We start from the raw sequence: 21,183 nt of genomic DNA, 5'->3' as shown, positions 1-21,183 counted from the left end.
CCCTCAAATCTGCCGCTGGGGAGTGTGCTGGCCCACTGGACAGCCTACAATTTCCTCTTCTCACTGGAATTTGCCCTCAGGCACCACTGGAAAATGGGCAAAGTGAAGAAGAGGAAACCTAAGACAGAATCAGAGTGACTTTGTTACAGTGTCCCAACTGCCTACTTGGGCAACAGTGACCCACGTGAACCCCAGCAGCACTGGATCCTTTGTGTTTGGATGCCCACCAACCTGTTTTAACGTTAAAACCCCTTTCGAGAGGGAATGTGTCCCAGAATCATCCTGGGAAGGACTAAAGAAACCCTAAAGGCTTGGCTGGTGGCCTTGGGAGGGTTGGGCTTGTTCAGGAGGAAGAATAATTCATATATTTGTAACTAAGTGATTATTGGAGATTGACTTTTGAATGTGCGGGTGTGTGTGAGAGAGAGGGGATTCCCTGGTGGCCAGGTGGTAAAGAATCCATCTGCCAAGCAGGAGATGTGAGTTTGATCCCTGGGTCGGGACAGTCCCTGGAGGAGAAGATGGCAACCCACTCCAGTATTCTTGCCTAAAAAATTATGTGAACAGAGGAGCCTGGTGGGCTACAGTCCGGGGGGTCACAAAGAGTCAGATGGGACTGAGCGACTGAGAACAAGCATGAGTGTGAAAGAGAGGGTTGAGGGGCCCCAGGGTACTGGGTAGGATGTAGTGCTTGCTTCTCCAAGGAAAAGGAGGCAGGTTTGCTAGAGCTTGTGAGGTGGTCCCTAAATCCATTCAACACTGATGGGCCACTATTCGGATGGAAGCGTCAAGGAGGGAAGGCTTCTTGGGGGAAGTGATGTTTAAGAGAGACTCAGAGCGACTCTGGAGAGGTGGTTGGGTGACTGTGGAGTCTTTGCTCCAGGTTGAGGCAAGAGTTGAAAAAGCCTGAGGCTTGGCACATGTGAGCACCAGGATGAAGAATATGGCTTCTGCTTCAGATGCTGTCCGTTGAGGTTGTTGGCTGGGTTTGTTCTTGACTGAGAATACTGTCTATGATAGCTTGTAGGACAAACAGAAAATGCACTTCTTGATCTCTTCTCTGCTACCTGGTAATTGCCCTCTGGGTGTTAAGCTACTGTGTAGTCTGAGAATTTAGCATGTCTGGACTTTAAATTAGATTTAATTTGTATAGCCTCTTGAAGGTTGCCAGTGATCTCCTGCTAAAGAATGGTACTGAGACACTCTTAAAGTGGTCACTGGGTTCTCTCTTCCATCCCGCATCCCCCCAAGAGGCTGTTCCTTTATTAATCGAGCAGGTTAATCACAGAGGAGTTGATTTTGCCCACGTATTGGTTGACCAGGGTCCTGGGGTCATGTTTTCTAGTTAGACTGATGTAATGAATACCTTCTGTTTTCCTTGTTTTAAGATCAGGCCTTTGTGACACTGACCACAAACGATTCCTATGCCAAAGGAGCCCTGGTCCTGGGCTTGTCTCTGAAACAGCACAGGACCACGAGGAAGCTGGTCGTGCTCGTCACCCCACAGGTCTCGGACTCCATGAGGTGAGGACCTTGCTGCCGGGCTGTTGGCTGGGCTCTGACATCCCCTCCCCTGTTTCTGGCATCAGTGGACCTTAAGGCCAGACCCTTTCCAGAGGTTGAGTGCTGGTGGAGAACGATGAGAGCTGCTGAGTGAAGGATTCCTGGGTCTGAAACCTCGTCCTGGCTCTTGGGAGATGTTCCAACCATGCTCCATCTGGGAGGTGGAGTTCTGGCCCTTGTGCTTACTGATCCCAACCAGGAGTTGGGCTCTCTCGTAGGCAGGTCCTCTCCGGGTGATCCAAGTGAGTGACTCAGTCCAGCTGTTTGCTCTGTGTCCTCCTGCTTCACCTGCATACCTTTCCGCCAAAGGGAGCAGGGGCTATTGTTCCTGTTTCCAACCAAGCAAACCTCCCTTGCCTTTTAAAGAAAGTAGCAGTTTTCTCCCGGAGAAGGCAGTGGCACCCAACTCCAGTACTCTTGCCTGGAAAATCACATGGATGGAGGAGCCTGGTAGGCTGTAGTCCATGGGGTCGCTAAGAGTCGGACACGGCTGAGCAACTTCACTTTCACTTTTCACTTTCTTGCATTGGAGAAGGAAATGGCAACCCACTCCAGTGTTCTTGCCTGGAGAATCCCAGGGACGGGGGAGCCTGGTAGGCTGCCGTCTATGGGGTCGCACAGAGTCAGACACGACTGAAGGGACTTAGCAGCAGCAGCAGTTTTCTCCACCACATCTGACATTAGTAACCTAATGATCTTTACTTAAAATTCAGTAGACTAGATATTTTCCAAAGGTCTTTCTGAATTAGGGGTTCTGCTAGGAGAGACCCTGAAGGGTACACACTGCTTGTTAATTGGGTTAGTTCATGTTACTTTTTTGGAATTAAATTTTGAAGTGTCTGAATCAACTGCCTTGATCCTCATGCTAACTTATTTAAGAGTATCTTGCCACACTAGCACCTCTGTATTGCGTTTATTTTTGCGTTCTTTTATCCCTTTTAGAAGTTGAAAATGCCCCTTTTGTGACTCTTTTCAAAAAATGTAAGCACATGCCAAGGACCCCTGAAAAAGAGGCATTATGTATGCATACATATATCTCACACACTAACAGTCTTGTTCCTAAAGGGTAATTTAGGAAAACCAAATTACCCCCAAACTGTCTCCTATGTGTATGTCCTAATCTGTAATCACTTTAGTGAGGATACTGTAAGAAAGTGGATGTAGTCTTGGAAACCAAGAAACCAAGACCCCTTTCCTGTGGTAAGTGGTACACCAACCATTTCTTTCAAAGAAATCAAGTTTACAGTGTGAACTGGAACATATTTTTGTACAGCTTTGGAGATTACTAGTACAATATCAGTTTTGTTCTCCATGCTTAATATTGATATAAACTTTCAGTGATGATCTGTCTTTATCCTGTGTTTTTTCTTGTGCTGAATTTAGTGTCTCACCTAAGAAGTACACCCCCACTTCTCTCACCTCTGGCTTGCTTTCTAAAGTAAGTCTTTAGTTAATTTTGGGCAGAGAGAAGTGTTGTACCTCACAAATAAAAGTGAGTCTCTCATGCCAGGGGTGCTAAGCATATAATAAATGCTGGTTATATTTGATGCAAAAGAATGGAAACTGAGTAATTGAGTCACTCAGCTTCTTTTATGACACAGCTTCAGGCAGTTGTCAACTGCGTTAGCAAAAATTATTAATTAATTGTAGGCTTCAGTGCAGATATTGTATGCCTTAACTCAGCATCACTTGGAAATGTATTCAGTGGTCAGCAAGAATCAGTTCTAATAAAATATTATCATTAAAGACATCGGCTGTTGAAAAGATGTCTGACCAAACATTAGTTACATTTTTACAGGCTGTTTCACAATTTGCCTGGTAGTCAGTGGTACAATAAAACATACAGAACTTCTTCTATGATAGTGTTTAAGACAAGTAGTTCATCCTCACCATAAGTCTCAGCATTTTAGTGAAGTTACCTACACATGCAAATTAGAAGTTTGTGGCGAAGTCAATTAGGACATACTTAAGAGACTGTCACATACCAAAGTAATAGATTGCTGTAGTTGTCGATAAGCTAATAAGAATGCAGTCTTACGTTATATGGGTCACTTGTTCTGAAGAGATGCTAAGAGCTGTTTTCTGGATTTTATTTTGACAGGAAAACTTTAGAGACAGTCTTTGATGAAGTCATTGTGGTAGATGTCCTGGACAGTGGTGATTCTGCACATCTAACCTTAATGAAGAGGCCTGAGTTGGGTGTCACGTTGACTAAACTCCACTGCTGGTCACTTACACAGTATTCAAAATGTGTATTCATGGATGCAGATACTCTGGTGAGTGTGACTTTGATGGCTGGAGAGATGGATATAGTAACTGAAACCAGTTAGGCATGTGAAGAATGCCGTCAGGACTTGACAGTAAAGTTCAGATAAAACCGCTATTGTGAAAAGTGGTAGGTGTTGAAGGAGAGTAGGACCAGGCTGCCTCGCAGGTGTCATCTGAAGAGTTAAAGACCAGCAACAGATTGCGTCTTGTTTGTTGGATAACTTAAGGAGAACTTCGGAAGGGTTATGCTATAGAAGAACAGTTCTGAAATGCTTTCCCTTCTCCCCAACCCCTTACCCTTGAATCAGGTCCTAGCCAATATTGACGATCTTTTTGAGAGAGAAGAATTGTCGGCGGCACCAGACCCAGGGTGGCCTGACTGCTTCAATTCTGGAGTCTTTGTCTATCAGCCTTCAGTTGAAACATACAATCAGCTGTTGCATCTTGCTTCCGAGCAAGGTAGCTTTGATGGTACGTATCTGTTTTCCTTGTATTAGATAAGCTGTGAATAACTTCTAGGGGCTGCTCTTCTCAGGGAGTTGCTACGTTTCCTTGTGTCTATACATGGGATATGACAAGCATTTTAAGTCGTGTTGTTCTGGGAAATAGTGCGTTTTATGTGTGTGTATGCGTCTTTTTCCTATAGGTACCTAGGCTGTTTTACAGACTTGCCATTCATTAACCTTCCTGTGTCTAAATTGGAGTATGGTTAAAGCAACCATGATTATTCAGGAATTCAAAAGACTACTAAACAAATGAAAGAGTTTAACAGCTGTCTTAAGCCTGAGTAAACCGAAGTGCAAGAACAGGAGGACCCAGAATTGTCTCCGTGGAAATCTGAGGGATAAATTTAGGCTCTCATTCTCAGAACATAGGCCCTGTGAGTAATCTTTGTCTCCAAATTTTCACTGTCTCTAAGGCAGTGCATCGGATAGAGTGGTATCTGCAAAGCTAAAGCATAGAACCTTGGCAGTCACCATCCATTTTCCATAAGGCGTATGTGTATCTATCTATAGTTGTCAATATATGTTTATATAGAAAGGTTATGACTGTGATTTAGAGCCTCAGATCCTTTTGGTTAAATTAATTAGTTAGGTATACTTCTATTTTAGGCCAGTCTCTAAAATAATAAATAATAACTCACTTTTGTTTTTAACCGCACAAACCACAAAACTAGGAGTTAGTATGCAAAAGCGGCTTTTTTGAAAATAAATGTTGATGGATCCTTTGAATTAAGAAAAGACCCAGTTGTATCTAGGTAGAAGGATATGTACAAGGAGACCCCCTCTCAGCAGTGACTCTCTGTCAGATTCTTGACACTGTGGCAGAAGCTAGGGCCAGGAACATGGGGATAGGCCAGAGCCCTGAGCAGACCCCAGGCCCTACTTTCCACTCCAGGAGCAGGTATGAGATTTGCAGTGAGTAGATCTTTTGACACCAGCAGGAATGACCGTCCACAACTGACATAAAGTTCAGCCCTGGATGCAGATATGGGGGTTCATCTCCATTAACTAGTTGTAAAGTTAAAAATCACAATTTCAAGTTTAAAGTTTTTGAATTAAAAGTACATCTAGAAGTTCATGGGATTGCTGAATATAAGAGATTGGAATTTAAAACATTCTTGTGTGTGTTAGTCACTCAGTCATGTCCAACTCTTTGTGACCCGAAGAACCTTAGCCTGCCAGGCTCCTCTGTCCATGGAATTCTCCAAGCAAGAACACTGGACTGGGTAGCCATTCCTTTTTCCAGAGGATCTTCCTGATCCAGGGATTGAACCCAGGTCTCCTGCCTTGTAGACAGATTCTTTACCTTCCCCGCCAGGGAAGCCCAAAACATTTTTAGTTACATATAAAATTGAAATTGGGTTTTTGTTGTTGCTGTTCACAGAAATTGAATTGTTTAGTCGTTTGAGGATTTGGAACAGCAGCTATTTGAAATGTCACTGAAAAGGAAGGAGAAATTTAAATCTCAGTCTTGTTTCACTATTTGACTAGTTTATATTCTATACCAGTAGTGTTAAACCTGGGATGATTTGGCCCCACCCCCTGGGGACTTTTGGCAATGGAGACATTTTTAGTTGTCACAGTGAATGGGGAGACAGGACTGTCATCTAGTGAGTAGAAGCCAGGGATGCGGCTAAACATCCTCCAACGCACGCCCCCACACCAAAGAATCATCCTGCTCAAGAGGTCAGTAGTGCCAAGGCTGAGAAATTCTGCTCAATGCCAAGTCATTATGTGCCCTTAAAACAGTGAGCAAAAGTATCTGAGCCGTAGTAAGTGGCAGCCTCCGACAGGAAGTGCATTCTTACTTAAGCAACCTTAAGTGAGAAGTAATGCGTTGAGTGCTCACAGTGGTTATGGCCAAATGTAACTTCTTCACTTCACTGACTTATTTTGTACCTCCTGCTATTTTCCTTTCATATAAGGAGTGAAAGTTATATTGGCATTTGAGTTCAAAACATGTATTTCTCTTGCACACACAAAAATAGTTACCTTTGCACAGAAGGAAGATAGAGTATTTTTAGCCAAAGTCCACTGTTTGTCTTAACCTTTGCGTCAGATTGTGGCTTTCTTCACCTCCTCTCATTAAGTTTAAAGGAAGTAGCATAATCCTGCCAGAAATTTCATATAAATTCTCAGATCTAGTAAGTGAGTCGCATGCTACAGTAGATCTAGCTGCCTAAAATGCACGTGATTATAATTGCATAAAGAGAATCCACTTTATAATTCTGAAGAATACTAGATTCTGTTGTTGAAAGATGAAAGTTTGGATGCTAAACAGTGTGCTGTGATAAACTACTGGGTTACAATTTCAGAATATAAAATGGTTTCATTAGCTGGTAGAAACCAACCTGGATCATGTATTTTTTCTGGAACCAAGAGGTACTGAAGGAATTGATGGTCCGTTGTTAAGAAGCAAGAACGTGTAAAGAGGGCTCAACTAGAAAGCACTTTCTGCTTTTTCAGCTAGAATCTGAAACCGCAGGAGATTCTCTCTGTGCCTGGGAGCACATTCATTATTCAGCAGCAGGGTTTCCAGGAGCTGGCCTTTCTGGAGGGTGCTCCATTTACTGGCTCGTTGGTGGCAAAGGATTGGAATTTTTTCTGTGACTCGTAGAAATACCTAGTTGAAAGAGTTGAAAATTCAACTATGTAGATAGGAGCTTGTGGTTATTCTTTTTTTAAATGTCATTTATTTATTTATATTTTTGACTGTGTTAGGCCTTCACTGCTGCGTGGGCTTCTCTCTAGTTGTGAAGAGAGGGGCCTGCTCTTTGGTTGTGGTGAGAAGACGTCTCATTGCAGTGGATTGCAGTGGCTTTTCCTATTACCGAGCACAGGCTTCAGTAGTTGTGGTTCCTGGGCTCTAGAGCACAGGCTCAGCAGTTGTGGTTCCTGGGCTTAGTTGAACCGAGGAACTGATGTCAAGCTCTCAATGCAGGCCCTGTCTTGTTTAGATGTCATGCTGCAGGCTCTGAGACGAGCACTTTCAGGCATTTCCTCTCACCTTACCATACATTTTCTAATACCCACAGATATCTCCCCCCACCCCCAGCCCCCAGGTATACTGAACAGGGGTCTTCAGTCCCAGCGTTTTTAGACTGATGCTAAAGAAAACCTGTTTGCAGATAACTATATCTCTGTCTGAATGTCTTGCAAGTTCTGCTTAATCTCCTCATACGTTCAACAAAAATTGATGGGGCCTGTTGTCCACTGACAAGCCACGTGGGCTGCTGATGGCTGAGTATTTGCAGCTGCTTCTGCAGCCCTTCTAATGGGAAAGAATGTGGCTGTCAAGGCTTCTAATCACCAGTCCTCTAATCACACTGCACCCTTGCCTCTGACCGTGAGGATATTCCTAATATGGCAAATCATGCTAGGGGCCTTGACATCTCTTTTCTTCCCCAATGTCTATAGAGTGTTGGAAATTTCGAACTAGTGACTTCACACTTAATTCATGGCTGGCGTTTAATTTCCCACAATTAAGTGTCTAACTTCCTATGTTGTTAATATTTGTGGACTGTCCTGCACTTACTTCATAACCAACATTACATGTTTTCTCAAGAGTTGTACCATAACTGTTGCAAAACACATACACAGTAACATTTTATAGACTCTGACAAGATAAGGTCAACTTCAGGACTTAACAGTGAAAAGGAAGAGAGGTGATGATTTCGTAGATACTAGTCAGCAGTTTTATCTCCACACATGAGAGTACAATAAGGCTGATTCACTTGACTCTTCATTTGATTAAGTTAATCTGGATGCAAGTTGAGATTTTTATTTCCTTTCCTCCCATGACTCCAGAGTATCCTAAATTAAGGATGCCTATACAGTTGAAATGGTTGGATGGCATCACTGACGCTATGGACATTAGTTTGAGTAAGCTCCGGGAGTTGGTGATAGACAGGGAATCCTGGCATGCTGCAGTCCATGGGGTCGCAAAGAGTTGGACACAACTGAGCAACTGAACTGATACAGTTGAAACGTTCAGTGCTTGCTATATATTCAATTTTGTTTCCATGTATTACCTTCAAAAACCTAAGTGAAAAATTAGAATTCATATTTTCCAATTTCAAGTATCCATCTTTTAAAAAAATGAAATTCATTAGTGTAATCTAAATACCCTAAACTTTTTTTGAAGTCATGAAATTTTGGTCTGTTGTTGAATTTTCAAAAAAAAAAAAATAGAACAGAGTAAATTGGTGTAGAATGTTAGGTATGGTTTTCCTTCAACAGAATCTAAAATCTGCTGTGAGTTCATTAAACTATGTGTTCCCTATGCTGATTTTAAGGGGCCACTGAGACCCTTAAACTGAAATTTTTTTCTGTGCTTGGAAATGTAAACTGGGAGACTACAACAAAGTTTTTAAATAATTTTAAAAGAATTGGTTCTAAATTCTAAATTTTAAAGTGTAAAATTGACCCCAGTGCTACCTTCTCTAACCTTTGCGATTAGTTTGGATTCAAGCTGTCCAAAACAGGAGTGAAGGAGAGAGGTATTCCCAAGTAGTACTTGTCTTCTTCAAACCAGAGATGCTCAGAAGTTCAGATGTGCCTCACCTGGTCCCCTGATGTGAAAGGTTCCACTTTGACAGGTGCTCATGGTAGGCTTTCCCCAGTTGCCCACAGACTAGGCTACTTGTGGCTATATAGGCCTTAAGCTGTGTTGTCAGTTGCTTTGAAAATTACTCTTGTTCTCTTGTGTTCATATCATTCAGTAATTAAACTTTAATTGATAGTTTGGGTACTATCTTGAATAAAGATGAAAAGCAAAAGTCATATCATGTAGCAAAATAAATGAGTACACACAATTTCTAAGAGCTATTTTTATCGCACTGTACCTACCCATGAGTATTTTTTTTTTTAGCTTAGCCATCTGTTTCTAGCCTTGTAACCAGCAGAGATCATGAACTCTTGAGAAATAGAGACGGAAGGAAGAACTAAAGTGTTCATGTGTACAGGCTCTTAGTGGGGTCATTTTACTTCTTTTTATTCCTTAACAGTTTTGTGAAGTAGTCATTTATTTATTCATTAATATATTAGTTCAGTAGATACTTATTGAAGGCCTGCTATATGGCTGTGCTGGGCACCGGCATGGATCCAGTTTGGACAGCCGCTTGCCAGACAGTCTGGCAAGGTCTGAAGCAGACAGTCTTTCTTGACGCTGTGGCTGGGTTGTATGAGTGTAGTTTTATGTCTTCTCTTCCAGTGGATCATCACATGCTGCAACATTCGTGAAAATATATCCTGGGAATGGTACAGGATGGAGGAAAATATTACACTGACTCTATTACAGATTAATTACTTAAAATTCATTGCCCTGACTAGAGAAAGCAGTTGATATATTCCTCATTTTAGAAATGAGGACACTTAAGTCTTCTCTCTCTGCAGCTTCTGTTTTTCCCCTCTAAACCATAATGTCTAGAAATATTTTGTCTTTTGATTGATAAAATAGTGGATGTGTTTTATTAATGAGATATGGTTGATTTATAATATATGTAAGTTTCGGGTGTACAACATAGCGATTCACCATTTTTAAAGGTTACACTCCTCTCATAGTTATTACTAAATATTGGCCATCATATCTTGTGCTGGACAGTCTATCCATGTAGCTTATTTTATACATAGTAGTCAGTACCTCTTAACCCCCTGACCCCTATCTTGTCTCCACTTCCCTTTCCCCACTGGCAACCGTTAGTTTGTTTTCTGTGTCTATAAGTTACTTTGTCTTTTTTAATCAGCAGCACAGTTGATAGTCTCGAATTGGGTTTAGAAGTATTTTTGCAAATGATTAATTTTGTCTTCGTTTCTGTAATCCATTCTTATAGTATTGAAAAAAAATCATTTGAGCTCCTCATCTGGGGAAGATACTAAGTTCAAGGGCTAGGAATAGATAAGTAAATAATAGTTTTTTTTTTAACCCTACCTGTATAAAGCTTGTACACTGTATATTTTATGAGACCTTACATTTAACACCTAATTACACAATTAATTATGTAATCATGAATCTGATAAATTCAGAGTGCTAAAAGAATCTAGACTTAGGAGGAGCTGCCTTAAATTGAGAAAGTGAAATTTAAACCCCAAATAAGTGTTCCTTTGCACGTATGTAATTATTTAATAGCTTGATTATTTAAAATATTTTTTAAAGTGAGAAAAGCTGAACTTGAAATGGTAAAATAAATCAATCGTTCTTGGTTTAAATGGATTGAGGCCAGCGAGATGCAGTGATGCTAAGACCAAGGCTCAAAGTACCTGGATTCCCATGAGCCACCTGAGTTAATCCGATGATCCGTAGTAAACCTGATGGAAATATCCCCAAGAGCTGGAATACTCACAAACAGTAACTTAGTATCTTTGGCATGCTCTCTGTAGACAAGAGTGATAACACCTGCTGAGCATGTTATAGGAATTCAGTGTTAAGGACTGAGTCACATTTTCATTTCAGCATTTGTCTCTCTCTTGCTTATGTTGTTCAGTCACTAAGTCGTGTCCAACTCTTTGCGACCCCATGGACTGTTGCCTGCCAGGCTCCTCTGTCCATGAGATTTTCCAGGCAAGAATACCGGAGTGGGTTGCCATTTCCTTCTCCAGGGAATCTTCCTGACCCAGGGATCAAACCTGCATCTCGTGTGGATTCTTAACCACTGAGCCACCTGGGGAGCCCATCCCTCTCCTATAATATTAACCATATTTTGCTTTAAATTGTTTGCTTGGTTTATGCTCTTCTATTCCCTGATTAGGCTGAAAACCATTTGAAAGCTGGAGCCGATTTTAGTCATCATTCTAGAGTACCTATATGTAATTTATATAACCTCAGACATTTTCTATAGAAATGACATTTCTGAGAGTGACATTCTCTAATATAATAAAATTTAAAAAGGGTCATTCTCTAAAAGACCCTGCTGCTGCTGCTGCTAAGTTGCTTCAGTCGTGTCCAACTCTGTGTGACCCCAGAGATGGCAGCCCACCAGGCTCCCCGGTCCCTGGATTCTCCAGGCAAGAACACTGGAGTGGGTTGCCATTTCCTTCTCCAATGCAGGAAAGTGAAAAGTGAAAGTGAAGTTGCTCAGTCGTGTCCGACTCTTCGAAACCCCATGAACTGCAGCCTACCAGGCTCCTCCATCCATGTGATTTTCCAGGCAAGAGTACTGGAGTGGGCTAAAAGACCCTAGACCAGTGCTTCTCAGATTTTAATATGCAAACAAAGCATCTAAGGATTCAAATGAGCATTCTGATTCTGTGGGATTGGGGACTTACTATTCCACAGTTCTGTCAAACTCTCAGGTGGTGCCCCTACTTCTGGATCCTTGTGTTGAGCAACATGGTTCTAGGGTAACATTTCCTTGGGGCTGAGAAATTCAGGTTCATGTTTAAACCAAAATTCATTCTACTCTGCCCTGCTATTCTTAGTAGGCAAGCCAGCTGCCAACAAACTATGGGAAAGCACACACAATACTTAAGCACTGAATAGTGCACACATTAGAAGACATAACAGCATGCAATTCCATTTCTGTCTCATAAAATAATGGACACAGTTTCTGATAAGTGCTGTGATATGCTCATGTTTATCAGGTTCCTGACTCTGGTCAAAAGACCTGGAAATACTGAGTGGTTGTAACGTTATCACTAGCACTTGGCCAGCCTGGGGGAAGGAAGATACAGAATTCTGATGTTTGCTTTTGTTGCAGAACAGGTGCCATGCGTCTCTTGTTCCATTTCCTTTCTGTCTGTCTCTCACCTGTGTCACCACACCCACGCTTGCTGGATCACAGCTGCTGGCATGTCTGCTAATCATGCTTGTTGGTGCTGAGCTGATTGAGATGAACAGTGTCTTAACCTGTCAAAAGAAATAAAGTTGCCTCTGGAAGCCTGACTAGAATGTACTGGACAAAAGTCCTGAGGTTTTCGTTGGGAAAATTCAGCAGCCTTCATTACATCCTTGTATGTCTTGTAGCACAGACCTGCTTAGATTTGCATTCTGCTTTAAAGTGTGCTCGAGTTTAGGGACTTCCAATGAAAGGATATTGATAGCACCAAACACAGATTTTTCTGGTGAAACTAAAACATAGTTTTGCATGATCTTGAGATGTACAATTGTATATTTGGGAGAAGATGGTTTTTGTTGTGTTGTGTTCGTCGCTCAGTCGTGCCCAACTCTTCGCGACCTCATGGACTGCAGCCCTCCAGGCCCCTCTGTCCATGAGATTTTCCAGGCAAGGATACTGGAGTGGGTTGCCAGATGACTGAATTAAAAAATTATATAAGAAGCCATAGACTTATAGGTGGTATTTAATTCTATTTTTAATCCACCACTTTTGACTAAAGGGTCACCCTTCATAGTACATAATGAAGTCAGTGGCCATGGAAGTTTCATGGTCTGTATGTTCTGTGCCCTGAGAGGTAGGGTGCTTGTTGAGGGTGTAAGGACTAACCAGTTGAATGAGTACCATTGATTCACACGTCTGCTGCCCTGCCTCTTCCACTTCTTGCTTGTTTCCTGTTCTAGCAGTGCTTCTCAGCCCTGCCATGGCACACAGCTGAGGGACTGATGGTGTTTGGAGGGTACCTGAGAGTGAGCGGAAGCGGCCTTTTGTGGCTGGAGGCAGCTGGCCAGGGGCTCTGAGGAATCAACAGAACTCTCGACTCCTGTTTCCCAGGCTCACCCTGTCAGACTGGGGAGTCCTGCTTTCTGCTTAACTCTTCTGACCTTCGTGGAATCGGATTTCTTGTCTGCATTACAGTGTCATCAGTAGTCATTTTAAGTGGAATTGCTTAATTTTAAAAGAAAAGTCTGTAAATGTGGCCGGAAAAAGCAAGTAGTAGAAAAAGATACGTAGTATGATGCCTAGTTTTATAAAGTTCAAAAACAAGTGAAAATACATATATTGTCTGGAGATAACACACATGTGCTAAAGGAAATCAAGATAATTACAAACAAATTTCATAATAAATAGTTCCTTCTGAAGTTGGGGGCAGTGAAATTGGGTAAGGGAACCCCCCACAGATAATTTAAACAGTGTCGATAATGTATGAGTTTTTCAGTTGGATATTGGGTATATTTAGTGTTGTTGTATGCTTTATAACATACACATGTATTTTTCTTTTGATAATATATTTCATACTGAAAATAAATAAGTGAAAAATGGAAAGAAAAGGTCTTGGCACAGTTCTCATTCTTTCCCAAATTGTATTATATTAATATGCTAGAATTACCAAAATAATGTAACAATATTAAGGAAAAGTTGGAGTGAGGGAACATCGGTAACACCAATCCCCTCACACTACTACTGTTGTTGAATTTATTATCTTCTGGTAGCAATGTGTATGTTCTTGGGGCTTCCTCAGTGGTAAAGAATCTGCCTGCCAATACAGGAGACCCAGGAGATGAGGGTTCGATCCCCGGGTTGGGAAAATCCCCCAGAAAAGGAAATGGCAACCCACTCCAGTATTCTTGCCTAGAGAATTCCATGGACAGAGGAGCCTGACAGGCTACAGTCCACGGGGTCACAGAGAGTCTTACACAACTGAGCACACACACATGTGTTCTTAGTTACAATGTGTCATTGTATATTTTTATATTACACAGTATATTGATAGTCTTTATAACCACTGGTTTTAATGGCTGAATAATGTTCAGGGAGTGGTTAGTATCACAGTATACGAACCACTCTTCTATGGCAGAATATTCAAGTTGTTTGAGCTTTTCTGCCATTAATGTCCTTCTTCATGGTTCTTTTGTTCATTCTACAAATAACTTACCCATGTGTAAGGCATTCTGCTAGCTGCTAGAATTACAGTGATAAGCAGAAAGAGCCATAATCTCTGTCCTTGTGGAATCTAGAACCTAGTGACTAACAGTTCAAATGCATTTTGCATTTTAGCCACATTAATCTTTGAACTTTAAAAAAACTTTTTTGAGTGAATTGTAGATTTACATGCAGTTTAAAAAAATGTATAGAGAGACCCCATATACACTTCATTCACGCTGTTTCCCCCAATGGTAACATCTTATGTAATTGTAATTCTGCAACAGGAATTGATGCATTGACACAGTCCACCAACCTTGATTCTCTGTTGAGCTACTTGTCCCTTAAGTAATGGGGGCCTGTCAGAACTTTCTGATACAGAGAGATTGCTCCATGTGAGGTCACTCCAGACAGTTGCTCAATGATGCCTTTGATCCATAGAGTTGATCGAAGGCATTTGGAAAGGATGGGACACACAGAGGATAGGTAAGGTACATTTGGACTTTAAGCCTAATGCCCTGATCTTACTACTGAGCTCTGAATATTAAATACATCTCCAGATCTTTAAAGTCTTTTTCAGAACCAAGAAAAATCAAATAATAATGACAGCCAACTTGGGTATGTTTAGAAAGGAAACTAGGTCTCAGTGCCAAGTGAACCAGGGAGGGAAGTAACTGTGCAGTTTACCAGCCTTGCACTTTGAAAGAGCAGGATTCTCCTGCCTGTTACCCTCCCTCCCTCCTAAGCACGGATACACACACCTGTGAACACCTGCACACCTGAGCTGCTGTTCTGATTCATGGGAGACTCTGGTTCTGGGTGTTTCTTAGGCTCATGAGCCTCAGGTGAGACGCACATGGGCTATGTGGTTGAATGTGTTTTGAAGTGGCTTAGTGACTGGCTACTTGTGTGTTTATGATTTAGGTCTTGTTCTTAGCTGTTGAGATTTTTATTGTTTTCTTTTAAATGAGTGGCATGGTCCTCACTATCTAAGAAAAGTGTGAGGTCCAGGAGCCCCCAGGGTCTGAGCAATCATTGTGCTAAGTGTTTGTGACTGCTGTTGACATTAGCCCAGTGAGAACTGACCTGCCTGGAGGTGTGGTTGGTGGCAGAAGGGTGCACCAGGGTGACATGGCCTGCTGTCCATCACCCTTCCATCAATGCTGGGGGCTTCAGAAGCAATTCTGCTATCCCAGTTTGCTCTTTTTTGCTTTTGACTTTTTCTGTACCATTTCTCTTTCTTTAAAAAAAAAATTTGCTATCTGACCTTTAAAAATATTGTTATTTATTTGTTCATTTGTTTATTTTTGGCTGTGCTGCATCCTTTTGCTGTGTGGGCTACTCTCCAGTTGTGATGTGTGGGCTGCTCATTATGGTGGCTTCTCTTGTTGCAGGGCGTGGGCTCTGGGGTGTTCAGACTTCAGTAGTCGTGGCTCCCAGATTCTAGAGCACAGGCTTAGTAGTTGCACAAGCTTAGTTACTCCCCAGCATATGGGATCTTCCTGGATCAGGTTTGGAACCCGTGTCCCCAGCATTGGCAGGTGGATTTTTTTTTTTTTAATCACTGAGCCACCAGGGAAACCCTGTCCCATTGCTCTTTAACCTAAAGTCTGAAATCTTTAACCGAGAACAGTCTAAAGTCCAAGCCTGGGGTGGTCTAGTTGTTGCCTACCTCTTGGAGACCCACCTGGTGCCAGGTGGCCCCCGCCCTCCTCTGCAGTCCACTTAGCCAGGCCGCCTTCCAGGTCTTCCCATAGCTGCACGTTCTGCCCTCCTCGGGTCTGTGGTGCTGTGTGTTCTGCCCACCTTCTCTCCAGCAGCAGTTGTCAGCCCACCTGTGCATCCCTCGTACACCTGTGTATATAGGCAGTTCTGGCCTGCATACAGCCTCCGCCTGGAGGCCTTCCGCAGCCTGTCAGCCCAAGTCTCAAGCCACTGCCACTTGCCTCATAGCACTCAGAACTTTCCTCACTGCCCTCATCCCCACTTGTGATGGTGTGGATTCTTGATTTGCTGATAGTGGTGCTTCCCACCCTACCCAGACTGTCGTAGAGATGATGGCCCTGTCTCTGCTTACAGTTGATTCTCTATTGCCTGGACTGGTGTCTGGCACATAGTAGCTTCTCAGTCAATATTTGCTCAATTAATGAATTAGCTCAGGGAGATGGCTACCCTCTAAAATGTACTTCGGGAGCCTGACATAGAATTTATTATTTTAAAAATGGAATTAGTGGGAATTTCCTGGCAGTCCAGGGGTTAGGACTCTGGGCTCTCACTTCTGAGGGCCTGGGTTCAATCCCTGGTCGGGGAACTAAAATCCCACCAGCCTTGAGGCACAGCCAGGAAAAAAAAAAAAAAAAAAAAAAAAACAGAATTAGTACCTATTTGTAAAGGTCCAGTTATATATTCCTGTAAAATTATTGACCTGTCCTTGAAGTCCGTGACTGTAATTTGTTTGTTTCTTTCAGGCGGGGACCAGGGTTTACTGAACACGTTTTTTAGCAGCTGGGCAACAACAGATATCAGAAAACACCTGCCATTTATTTATAACCTAAGCAGCATTTCTATATACTCCTACCTCCCAGCATTTAAAGCGTAAGTGCAAAGGGTTTAACTGTGGTGTGGGATGGTGAGGGCATGGGGTGTGGTTCACATTTGGGGTGGGGGGTGCCTCAGTGTCATTCTTGGGGCAAAAACAGGTGGAGACTTTGAGGAAAGTCCTTTCTCTCATAAGAAACTTGGCTGTGATGGGGAGGGGCCTTGCTGGTATTCATCACTTTACATTTGGAGGAACCCAGAGGGCACTTTGCTGTCTGTGGGAAAAGGTTCCCATTGGTTCCTGGGATGCCAGGGCCTCTGATGAATCATCTCTCTGTCATGATCCAGAACACTTGCCTTGTACAAGCTGTTGAGCCTCAGCTCTCTAAAATGAGTGTGTGAACAGCTCCCGTGGTTGTGGTGGGGATGACATAAGGTGTGTGGTATCCTGGTCAAGGGCAGGGCCTGTGGGGCTGGCCTCCCTCTCTTCCCATCCTGGAGAAGCCACTTCCTGGATGGTTACTAGTTACTGAACTCGCAGCCTAGTAGGAGTTGGGCTTGTTACTGAACACTCATCCTTGGTGTCCTCCAAAGGTTATTGTGAGCACTAAGGGAGGTGGCTCGGTCAGTCAAGAGTCTGCCTGCAATGCAGGAGACCAGGGTTTGATCCCTGGGCTGGGAGGATTCCCTGGAGAAGGAAATGGCAACCCACTACAGTATTCTTTGCCTGGGAAATCCCTTGGACAGAGGAGCATGGAAGGCTGCACAGCCCATGGGGTCACAAAGAGTCAGACATGGCTGAGCCACTAAACCTGCCTAAGGGAGGCAGTCATGTGAAGAGCTAAGGGAGGCTGGCCTCCCTTTGTTGCTGTGGTTCAGTCACCAAGTCGTGTCTGACTCTTTGTGACCTCATGGACTGCAGCACACCAGAGTTCCCTATCCCTCATCAACGCCAAGAGTTTGCCCAAGTTCATGTCCAGTGAATCAGTGATACCATCTAACCATCTCATCCTCTGTCGACCCTTCTCCTCCTGCCCTCAATCTTTCCCAGCGCCAGGGTCTTTTCCAATGAGTCAGTTCTTCACATCAGGTGGCCAAGGTACTGGAGTTTCAGCTTCAGCATCAGTCCTTCCAATGAATATTCAGGACTGATCTCCTTTAGGATGGACTAGTTGGATCTCCTTGCAGTCCAAGGGACCCCTCAAGAGTCTTCTCCAACACCACAGTTCAAAAGCATCGGTTCTTCGGCCTCCCATAGCATTTAGTAATAGCGGGTGATTTGTCCTCTATCTGGGAGGTGGTCTAGCAATGCAGGCGATCTCTCAGCCTGAGGAGCAGCATGCGTGTTCTCTTTCTGCCATTTCCCTGCAGTGTGGGGAAGGCTCTTGGCTTCAGCCACCATATGTAAAAGGAGGAGGGAAGTAATAACCTCCCTGGTCAGGCTGTTGGGATAAAGCAGTTCATATACATAAAGTGCTCGGTGGACATTTGCTGTTTTTGCAATGTGCTCATTTCATCCTGTTCCCTGTGTGTTTCTAATTCAGCAGCTAATACAGCCCAGTTAACAGTGCTTGTCTCTGAGTGAGGGCCTGGGGCCTGTCCTTTAGCCTCTGACTCATTCGTGTGCAACCAAGATGATGATTCAGGCTTCTTGAGCAGAGGCCAAGCTGTCAAGTTGATCCTGAGACAGAGCCGTGAGCAGCGACACTCTCTGCAGAGTTGGGCTATGCTCATGATCTCTATATCTCGCATGGGCATTCCTGAGTGAGCAGAAAACAAAGGGTCTTTCACTCCTTGTGATTCATTATCCAAAGTCCCCTCTAGATATCTCACCCCTAGGTATTGAGCATGCCTAGCTTTTTGAGGCAGAAATGTTTCCTTTTGTGTTCTTTTCTGGGTAAACTCTGTCAGTGTTACCCAGCTAAAGATTACAAGTATTTTGTGTTCTTTCCTCCCTAACTGTTCTCTTGGAGTGTGTGTCTCTGACATATTGCAGCCTCTTCCTTCCTAGAACAAAACAGACAGCCTCTCAAACATACCAACTGTGGTCTGAGTAAAGCAAACAGAACACAATTCACTGTCAAGGGATGAAAAATAGCAGATGCATTATCTTTGCCTCTAGTCCTTGGCCTTGAGACGTACAAGCCTGTCTTGCTTGGAAGTGTGGACTTGATTTTCTCTAGTTTTGCGTTTAGTTTCAGATATACAGCAAAGTGATTATTTTTTTCAGATTATATTCCAATAAAGGTTATTACAAGATATTGAGTATAATTCCCTGTGCTTTCCACTATATCCTTGTTGATCTTTTTGATGTATAACAGTTTGTATCTGTTCATCGTAAATTCCTAACTTGCTCCTTCCCCTCCCTTTTCCCCTTTGGTAACCATAAATTTGTTTACTATGTCTGTGAGTCTGCTTCTGTTTGGATATAAATTCATTTGTATAATTTTTAGATTCTATGTATGAGTGATAACATAGAATATCTGTTTTTGTCTGACTTACTTCACTAAGTATAATATTTTCTCTGTGCCTGATTCTTTGTAACCCTTACTGCCTCATAACTAAAAGTGTTCCTACAAACCATGGGCACTTTGTGATGGTTCACTCATTCATGTCTGACTCTGCAACCCCAAGGACTGTGGCACACTGGGCTTCCCTATCCTTCACTGTCTCTCAGAGTTTGCTAAAATGTATGTCCACTGAGTCAATAATGCCATCCAACCATCTCATCCTCTGTCATCCCCTTCTCCTCTTGCCTTCTATCTTTCCCAGCATCAGGGTCTTTTCCAGTGAGCCGGCTCTTTGAATCAGGTGGCCAAAGTATTAGAGCTTCAGCATCAGCATCAGTCCTTCCAATGAGTATTCAGGGTTGCTTTTCTTTAGGAGTGACTGGTTTGATCTTGCTCTCCAAGGGGCTCTCAAGAGTCTTCTTCAGCACTACAGTTTGAAAGCCCTCTAGAACTGAATTGCTCTATAAGAGGGCAGTTGCTTAATTTAATTGACTAGCTTCAGCTGAGCAAGCAAAGGTGAGCGTGCAAAAAAGAATCATTAGTGGTGTGAGCAGTTCTGCGCCCCTTTCCACTCAAGTCTGCTCGTCGAGCTTGTATCCTGAGATGACTGTACTGGGGAAACATGAATTTGACATCCTCCCAATTGGACTCGGTTCCCATATCATGTTGATGCAGAGTTTAAAGATTCATACTTTTCATGTAACATGGCCTTATTTCCACTATGGTTCATTCAGAGAGTCCCTCTGATTTTCATTTTCCTACCAATGTTGAACTTACTGTCCCTTTAGTGATAAGCCTGGTTTGCACAGACACTGCTTGCATTCATTTTATTTTGACGAAGAACAAGAAGCAGGTAGAGCTGAGTTAAGTTATTTGGGGAGAAAATAGACTTACTTGCTGGAATTTTGGCTGCCTCTGTCAGAATCCCAGTGGTTTTTATATCTTCTAAATGAATTTCCCAGCACAACAGTTTGGGATCTAAATTACCAAAATGGTTAGGATGGTTTCTTCTTCCTCACTCTAGAAATGAGTGCTAATTTTGGACATCTGCTTGGTGTATTGCCATAACCGTAGTGTAGATGACGCACTGGGAGGTTAGGAGCAGCCCCATCACTAGCTCGCCGTCAGCTGGCGTGTGACCTGATGGGAGTTAACACTGCCTCCATGCTGCTCTCCCTGGGGGGTGTCGGCTCCACAGTTTGGTAACGAGGCTTCTCAGAGAGATGCCTTGCCTTTCCCCATTGCTAGTTATTTAGGGATGTGGAAACCAGATCACAGAACTCATTTTCCCTTCCCTTTGCCAGAAAATTCTTTAGTTTTGTTTTGCAGATATCCGTCTCCAGAGACATTTTTCCTTACGTTTTTGTTACAACTGGGAAGGGCTAAAAAGGCAGGCAGTTACATTTTCTCTTTTGTTTTAAGTTAATATAAAATTGTGGCCCAAATCTTTGAAGCTTCCCTGGTAGCTCAGTGGTAAAGAATCCGCCTGCCAATCCAGGAGATGTGGGTTTGATCCCTGGAGAAGGAAATGGCAACCTACTCTAGTATTCTTGCCTGGAAAATCCCATGGAGCCTGGTGGGCTGTGAGTCCATGGGATTGCAAAGAGTCTGATACAACTTAGCAACTAAACAACAACACAGACAGTCCTGAACTCTTGGGCTGCCATCTCTACCGGACCAAGAACCCTGTGCACAGCTGGGAACTCAGAGTGAATTCAAAGCCCCACCGCTGGGCTGAGGATGACCTTGCTGGCCTCCAGGACTGAGTGGCTCTGTGGTGTGCTGGCCTTCCCCAGGACAGCACAGGTGGTGGCAGGTGGAATGAAACTAAGGAATGGTTTAGAGGCTTCATGGAAGAAGTCAAGAATTTGGCTCACCACTCCTAGCAACTGTGTGCCTTGAGAATGCCAAGACAGTATTTAGATGCCCCAGAATCTCACCACCTTGGATATCTTACAGCAATGTAGCCTTTGCTCTTACATGAAGTTTCTGCAAAAGGACGACCTGACATGAATCAAAATTAACATGAATTTGAGCCACAGGGGTAGC

The 21,183-nt window shown here is 43.1% G+C and overlaps 1 protein-coding gene across 1 annotated transcript in view; it reads left to right on the top strand.

Annotated features, from left to right (window-relative positions):
- GYG1 (glycogenin 1) overlaps positions 1-21,183 on the top strand; it is a 38,378-nt gene that overhangs the window by 1,523 nt on the left and 15,672 nt on the right. Inside the window, exons 2-5 of the mRNA XM_015092612.4 lie at positions 1,389-1,524; positions 3,665-3,839; positions 4,140-4,302; positions 16,555-16,681. Coding sequence (XP_014948098.2) covers positions 1,389-1,524; positions 3,665-3,839; positions 4,140-4,302; positions 16,555-16,681 — 601 coding nt within the window. The remainder of the gene's footprint in view (positions 1-1,388; positions 1,525-3,664; positions 3,840-4,139; positions 4,303-16,554; positions 16,682-21,183) is intronic.

Source organism: Ovis aries, chromosome 1 (genome assembly GCF_016772045.2).
Source record: "Ovis aries strain OAR_USU_Benz2616 breed Rambouillet chromosome 1, ARS-UI_Ramb_v3.0, whole genome shotgun sequence".
NCBI classification, from domain to species: domain Eukaryota; kingdom Metazoa; phylum Chordata; class Mammalia; order Artiodactyla; family Bovidae; genus Ovis; species Ovis aries.
The sequence above is the reverse complement of the archived record's forward strand: the minus strand, read 5'-3'. Positions and strand labels throughout refer to the sequence as shown.